We start from the raw sequence: 7,730 nt of genomic DNA, 5'->3' as shown, positions 1-7,730 counted from the left end.
CCCCCTCCTGCTTTATCACACCTGAACAGCAGAATCCTGTTTCACACATTCACACTGTGATGAGAAAAACTCACCAGCTACAGCATGTCCAGCTGGAAACCCATTCACCCTGAACATCACCCACTGCTGTCCCAACACACAGTAAACAAGGATTCGTCCATTAATATTATAGCTGATGTCGGCTTCACTTTTCAGGAGTCTATATTCTGTCAAGTAAATACGTATATGTCATGAACAAAGAAGCATTTTATCATTAGACCTTTACTGTTATTGTTGTGTTCGGACTTGTTAGAGTTCTGTAAGCTCCAGTCCAAGTCCAAAAACCTTCCTTCAACCAGATGAAAATATTTCATCGTCAAAATAAGCGTATTTATACTCTGTCTCTCTGTTCCGGACTGACACATTTTCTCTTGACAAATCAGGCACCTTCATAATTATTTGTGGAAGTGTGTGAAAACAAGCAAATATAACACAGTAATCTCTTAGAACCATCAACCAAAATGAGTTTTCCAACTTCCCCAACTGGATTGAATGGATTAGTGGAGACCAAAGGTAAAGTAAGAATAGTGGCACCTGTACTGCAGTCATGAAACACATTTTCCCACCCAAAAGAAAAAATCTTTTTATTTTTCATATTATTGAGTTAGCTGTTCAATAATGTGAATTAGTTTTATTTTATTGTAATGGTTGTTTTAAGACTCTCTGAAAACTGGGATTTTCTTAAAAAAAATGCTTTTAAATTCCCCTGAACTTACACAGTTACTTCCAGGAGACATTATGTAGCCGCTCCTCGTCAGGAAAGTGCACACTCATAATAATGTTATTGCTTTATTAGCCAAATAAAGGTCCACATGCTGTTTTCCAAAGCCCCTTTTAAACACGCTGATCAAGGCGGGAATGTTGCACCTTTATTACACCTCGCTGTGCTGTGTAAAAGGTACGAGCATAGAATTGGGGGGGGGGGGGCATTGTTGTTCTGGCCATAATTCAGCAGTGGAGGTGGTCGCAGATCGATGTCTGTGGAAAAGGACAGTCACCGACACTGTTGTGTTACACATCACGCCTCTGATGCCCGAACACAGGCACTCTATCTAAAATCACTGTGGGTCAGTAATATGATGGCTTTGTTTGGTTCAGTATAAACAAGTAAAGACAACATAATGAGGGGCTCTTCTAAATGGCAATGTAGGGCTCAAGACCGGATTACCGACTGGGAAAAGCTGAGATATGTCCGAGGGCTCCTGGAGTTCTGGAGCTCCAGGTTTACTGTTTGTCCGCTGGTTTGTATTAATTTAACTGAAACAGTGTTTGGGTGTACACCGATCAGCCACAACATTAAAACCTGTTGATGTCTGTACCATATACTGTACTTAGTAGTATATAATGTGATGGACCGGGTAATATCCTGTCTGAGAAAGACTGTGCATGTTGCACAGAGTGCCATGAAGTGGGGGTCAGGTCGGGCCATGCAGCTAATCTTTGACCCCGGGGCCCACTAGCAGGTCAATCGGGCCATGCTTTTTCAAATTCCCCAGACTGCTAGAAATAAATTAATTCTGCTAAAACCCATAGATTCCCAGGAAGAAATACAGAGAATATGACGTCAGTGTCCAAAGTGGTAGTTAGTTACCACCCTGCTTTAACCAGCAAAAAGTCAAGGGAAAGTCATGGAATTTTACATCCAAGACGTAATGGCAGATCAGATTATATGTCCAGGCTTGTGTGTGACTGTAATAGCGATAGTTGCCCTGCCTTCCCACCAGGGTGAAGCTCAGGGCACCCTCTTTTCAAAACGTTCACGGTCAGCCAGAACACACAGATCCATCCATGTAATGTGTCGCTGTAAAAGCAGCAGCCAAGCTGTCTCACTGACTGACTGACTGACTGACTGACTGACTGGCCCTGCCACACACACTCCTGGCGTTATGGCAGGTCGTAAAAAAAAAAAAAAAAAAAAAAAACCAGAGTCCAAACGCGGAGTGAGGATGTGGTGACTGGCTGATGAAGCCCCTTCTCTGCGCTCTGTTTACTTTTCACGCGCTGTAGCCGGGGATAACCTTGCGTGCGCGTGCGTGCGCCCGTCCCCTCCGCCTGTCTCTGCTGACCCAGGTTTGAACTCACTGAGAGAGATATCATTTTTATAACACACACACAGATGCGGAGAGAGAGAGAGGGCAGGTTAAAGTCTGCTTCTAGATTAGAGGAGGCTGAGATGTGTTGGTGTCAAACAGAGGACAGCGCTGCTTCCAGTCAGCTGTTAATCATCATTTCATCTTTCATTTACATGCAGCGTCATTCTTATACTGACACATCACTAAAGGCAAGAAGCAAGGATCAGGGTGATAGTTTGAATAATTACAGCCGAGTGGTTAAATGTGCCAGTTAGAAAATATCATAAATCAAATTATAAAAAGTGCAACTGTCGCACATTATAAAATAAAGAAAAATAAAAATATACTAAAGGAATGAAAGCTTAGTTTGAATAGCAGCAGTGAGAGCCACAGGGAGGGGGATTAAGACGCTCTTCAACCCGGAGCCTCGTTTCCATTTTCTGAAGCAGCTGAAAATGTGCTGCTTAAAAAGCTTTTTGCTCTTGAATGCAGGCTGCCCTGCAGGCATGATCACTGATCCTACTAGCGGGCCTTAAGCCAAGCTAATGAGTGTGTAAACTAGCTGCCTTATTGCCAACAAAAGCGTCTTGGGACGTGCTTCCATTGTCTCGGAGAAAACCATCACCTTTTCTCAGTGAAATCCGCCGCGGATTGTCTGCGTGCAACAGGAGGTAGGGATTAAAGATGCGGCCCTTGGAACAAATGGTGAGGCAAGTCAGCCAGTACAGGCCGGGGGGGGGGCGGGGCCGAGCGACACCCACAATTAAAGATGAACTTTGTGTGAACTAATTTATCTGAGGGAGGAGAAGGTAACCGGCTGCCCGCGGTCCTGGCAGCCTATAAAAGCGCCGGATGAGCAGCCCAGAGCTCCAGTAGCTGACAGAGCTTCACCTGAGCCGATCACCGCTTGCAACAAAGACGCTGCCCCGTCACTGAAGCCGCTGCAACATGGCTCTGAGCACACTGCTGGCCACCTTACTGTGCACCATCGTGCTTCCCGTCCTGCTGTTTCTGGTGGCGGTGAAGCTCTGGGAGGTTTACATGATCCGAGGCAGAGACCCGAGCTGCCCCAGCCCGCTGCCCCCCGGATCCATGGGGTTACCTTTCATTGGAGAGACGCTGCAGCTCATCCTCCAGGTAACTGCGTGACAGCTACAGTCTTCTCTCTGTGAGATGCCTGATATCAACATGTGGAGAAGGATGCTCCAAACACTATGAGGACATTTCACTCAACTCTTTTTATCTATTTCTATTCAAGTAAACAAATAAGACTGTTTTCAGCTGTCTGCGCGTCCAGCAGCTTTTTACCAACAGGGTTAGTTTGTATTTAATTGGAGTAAAATATATAGTTTTCATTTCATTTCAGCCTGCTTGAAATATGCTACATCATGTTTGTCGTAGGCTATTTGTCTGAATCCATGTCTGTACTTATTTGAATCCTTTAATGTTGGATCTACAGGTGTGTTTCAGTGCTGATCTTTTATTTAACCGTCTCTCTCGTGTGTTTCCAGAGGAGAAAGTTCCTGCGGATGAAGCGGCAAAAGTACGGATACATCTACCGCACACACCTCTTCGGGAACCCCACGGTGCGCGTGACAGGAGCGGACAACGTCAAGCAGATTCTGCTGGGGGAGCACAGGCTCGTGTCCGTGCAGTGGCCCGCGTCTGTGCGCACCATCCTGGGCTCGGACACGCTGTCTAACGTGCACGGAGCCCTGCACAAGAGCAAAAAGAAGGTAAGTCAGGATTTGATTTGACTTCACATCAGTGGGAATCGTCAGTATCACGACTTCTGAGCTGCTCAAACTATTATTACTTTCTAATAACCTCCGTTATGGACACATTCACTCATTTGATTGGAGATTAAACAGTAAAAAGAGGAGAAAATATATTATCTTTCAGTTTTTGTTTCACTAATATAAGTGATGTACTGTCTCAGTTCTGTGTCCAATAATCACACAGAACAAATAAGTAGCCACAGTCATTTGATACTAGAAATCTTATAGGCTGGTGCAGTTATGTGAACTCATCTTTTTAAAGGATTTTCTAGAGGTTGATGTTTGTGTCTTGAAACAACAATAAGACCAAGAATCCAGAAAAGTGCACTTTGATTTTAGAAAATACTTGAAATGAGGTGATTTGCACTTGGAAACAGGTTGAGATATTCTTAATGCAGTGGTGGATTGTTTCACTTCATGTCAGAAACATGAACTTTAAGGTCTGAATTATACACAAATGACCTGATGAGGAAGATTTTTGCACTAAGGCAATGTAACAGGATCTATATGGTCCTCATATCTGCTAATAGAGCACGCTGGCCAAAGAATAACTTGTCATTACTCAGAAATTTGGTTTGGATGTTTGGGTGGAAAATAATGCTCCCCCCCCCCCCAACCACCATCCTCCATCTCCCCCCCATTCACACCTCTGCCCTTGTCTAGGCCATCATGCGGGCCTTCTCCAGGACGGCTCTGGAGCTCTACATCCCCGTCATCCAGGAGGAGGTGCGGGCTTCGGTGAAGGAGTGGCTGGCGAGGGACTCCTGTGTGCTGGTCTACCCGGAGATGAAGCGGCTTATGTTCCGTATAGCCATGAGGATCCTGCTGGGCTTCGAGCCGGAGCAGATCAAGACTGACGAGCAGCAGCTGGTGGAGGCCTTTGAGGAAATGATCAAGAATCTGTTTTCTCTGCCCATCGACGTGCCCTTCAGCGGACTGTACAGGGTAAGAGACGAACTCACAAGCCGCATGTAGCTTTGCCTGTTTGGTGCTTATAAACTTAAAGGACCGTACAAGTAATTTAGCATGTTACCTCATAGTAAACCATATTTGAAAGCACGGTGGATTATATGACTCGCACAAATTAGTCTAGAAATGCAATGAATGGAAGACGGCTGCCTGAAATGTAAATGGATCATAGGAATGGGATAAAACATTGAAAAACTCTGGTATGGTCCTTTAAGTCAGAACAACCACCTCACATGAGGCGAGTAGAAAAAGAGAAATGATTGTAGTAATGTCTCTGTATGAATGCAAGTATAGTATTGCAGTCGAATTCATCTCCTCACATTGTCTCTCTTCTCCGTTCCTGCCCTTCCTGCCGTCCGTCTCGTCCTCCAGGGTCTGAAGGCGAGGAACTTCATCCACTCCAAGATCGAGGAGAACATCAAGAAGAAGGTGCAGGAGTCAGACAGGGGGTCGAGTCACAGAGACGCTCTGCAGCAGCTCATAGACAGTAGCAGGAAGAACGGAGAGCCAATCAGCATGCAGGTAATGCAAAAACAAGCAACACCTTTCTAATGTCTTCTATCCTGCTTATGAGCCATTTGTTTTATTTAGGTTCTGAGCTAATTGTGTGTCTTCTTCTTTGTCCAGGCCATTAAGGAATCTGCTACGGAGCTGTTGTTCGGGGGCCATGAAACCACAGCCAGCACGGCCACCTCTCTAATCATGTTCCTGGGCCTGAACCCTGAGGTTTTGGACAGACTGAGGCAGGAACTAATGGACAAGGTAATTTACACTGCAGACTGCGCCATCATATTTAACTGTTATGCACGACCTTGAAAACAGTCGCTGAGGTTGCCACCTTTCCTGAGCTTCCAAACACATCTCATGGCCTTCCGCAGCAAATAGAGTTTACTCAGTTGTCATACCTCGGTCACATGATGACAACTGGAAAAAATGCATCTGCTGAGGAAAACCATGAGATGTAGCTGAAAACCTTGATAAAAAATGCAGTAAGTGGACAATAACATGGCAGCTTAGCATAAGTTATTTTTGGGGTGAAAGTCCCTGCCATTTTCTACAGTAATAAAGTTGCTATATTGAAATAGGTAAGATTAGTATACACTATAGAGATAGACAGAGATCTACATTGATGCTTTCCCATTAAAAGCAGTGAATGTAAGACATATTGAACCCTGATCAGGAGCTGGATGGTGACGCCAGGTCAAATGAACAGCTGATGCTCAGATCCATGACAAACTGTGTGTGTTTCCAGTTATTGGTTAACAAGACTTGTCTGAACTTGGAGGGCTAACGAGCTAGCTCACAGTAAGCTAGAGAAGCATTGTTAGATTGTTTTCAGTTCATGGCACCACGCGCTGTGGTTCGATTCAAACACTGAGATTATTCCTGTTCTATAAAATAACAAGGCTTAAAATGAACAAGCGGGAGTACAGTATTCCTCGCCAGTCATCATGACACTGGTTAACTCTGTCTTCTGTTTGCTTCCGTGTGTCCAGGAGGAGCAGGGGATGGACATCCAGAACCTGAACATCGAGTCCTTAGAGCAGTTAAAATACGCCGGCTGTGTCATTAAAGAGACTCTGAGGCTCAACCCTCCGGTCCCTGGAGGCTTCAGAGTGGCCCTCAAGACCTTTGAACTCAACGTAAGTTAACAAAGATTTCTGTGGAGGTTATTTATTTGGCAGCTTGGTGTCTATAGTGTTCAGAGACCATGCCACTTGACAGGCATGTGTCTAAACTAGCTGCTTACTCATTATTTTCTCCTCCCCACTTCAGGGTTTCCAAATTCCCAAAGGCTGGAACGTCATCTACAGTATCTGCGACACCCACGACGTGGCAGAGATCTTCCCCAACAAGGAAGACTTCCAGCCAGAGCGCTTCATGACCGACTTCTCAGGCGACTCCTCCAGGTTCCAGTACATCCCGTTCGGAGGGGGCTCCAGGATGTGCGTGGGGAAGGAATTTGCCAAAGTGCTGCTGAAGATCTTCCTGGTGGAAGTGGTCACACAGTGTCACTGGACTCTTTTAAACGGGCCGCCCACCATGAAAACCGGACCTACGCTCTATCCCGTGGACAATCTGCCGACCAAGTTTACCAGCTATGTACAAAATTAAACTGACGAGGGGTTGTTTACTGAATCAGTGTGTTTTAACGCGGAATACACAAGGAAGCACTCAGGTGTTCTTAGGAAGCATAAAAGGCTGCATTTGTGACAGTGTGGTCTTACGGCATGAATTGTACATACTGTAGATGATTTGAGAACTGTTTCACTTTTTATATTATGGTGTTAATACTTTGAATTTGTATATATATTCTTTTTTGTTTTGTTTTGAAGATATGAACAAACTAAACGCAAGGCACTATACACAAGACATGGAACACTTTAATCAACTCAGAGGTGTATCTATAGGATTATGTACATATATAATTTAGAGAATGTTTATATAACTTCTGTGTCTTATCCCAACTTATTTAAGTGACTTATGTTACATTGTATGGGCTTTTTATTTAATAAAACCTTTTTTCATTAACTCTTATTTTTGTTTCATTTAAAAAAACATGAAATAAAAGGGTTGAAGTGTAATGTACATGACCTCCTGACACTGCATTCAGTTCAGCAACTGTGGTTAACCAATGATTTCTCATCTCACTCCCAGAAAGAAAGAGAATAAGTATTTTATTCATCATTTATTTTAAAGGTCCCATATAGTCTAAAGGCAGATGTCCATGTGTTGTTCGGTTATAAAGCAGGTCTAAGTTCTATATTAATACTGTGAAAGTATCAAAGCCTCAGTCCACAGAGAAATGCACACAGCCTGTATTCAGAATCTGAACCAGCTGTCAGGACTTCTGGAATTTTGTGATGTCACA

General features: G+C 44.2%; 1 protein-coding gene across 1 annotated transcript; it reads left to right on the top strand.

Annotated features, from left to right (window-relative positions):
- Positions 1–2,973: 2,973 nt before the first annotated feature.
- Positions 2,974–7,390, top strand: cyp26a1 (cytochrome P450, family 26, subfamily A, polypeptide 1). The gene is made up of 7 exons (XM_023418809.2): positions 2,974–3,248; positions 3,623–3,847; positions 4,553–4,834; positions 5,231–5,380; positions 5,486–5,620; positions 6,355–6,501; positions 6,635–7,390. Exons 1-7 carry the CDS (start codon positions 3,060–3,062, stop codon positions 6,971–6,973), a joined length of 1,467 nt encoding a protein of 488 aa, XP_023274577.1. The 5' UTR covers positions 2,974–3,059; the 3' UTR covers positions 6,974–7,390.
- Positions 7,391–7,730: the final 340 nt, after the last annotated feature.

This window comes from Seriola lalandi, unplaced genomic scaffold, assembly GCF_002814215.2.
Source record: "Seriola lalandi dorsalis isolate HSWRI2012SDOR001 ecotype SW California unplaced genomic scaffold, Sedor1 jcf7180002054585, whole genome shotgun sequence".
Lineage (NCBI taxonomy): Eukaryota > Metazoa > Chordata > Actinopteri > Carangiformes > Carangidae > Seriola > Seriola lalandi.
Note: the sequence above shows the minus strand (reverse complement) of the source record. Positions and strands in the feature narration are given on the sequence as shown.

What these genes read in the sequence shown, in the direction of transcription:
- cyp26a1 (XM_023418809.2), top strand. Translation starts at nt 3,060, where the DNA reads ATGGCTCTGAGCACACTGCTGGCCACCTTACTGTGCACCATCGTGCTT. An exon ending in CGCTGCAGCTCATCCTCCAG is followed by an intron (nt 3,249 to 3,622) that starts GTAACTGCGTGA and finishes GTGTGTTTCCAG; the next exon opens with AGGAGAAAGTTCCTGCGGAT. An exon ending in TGCACAAGAGCAAAAAGAAG is followed by an intron (nt 3,848 to 4,552) that starts GTAAGTCAGGAT and finishes GCCCTTGTCTAG; the next exon opens with GCCATCATGCGGGCCTTCTC.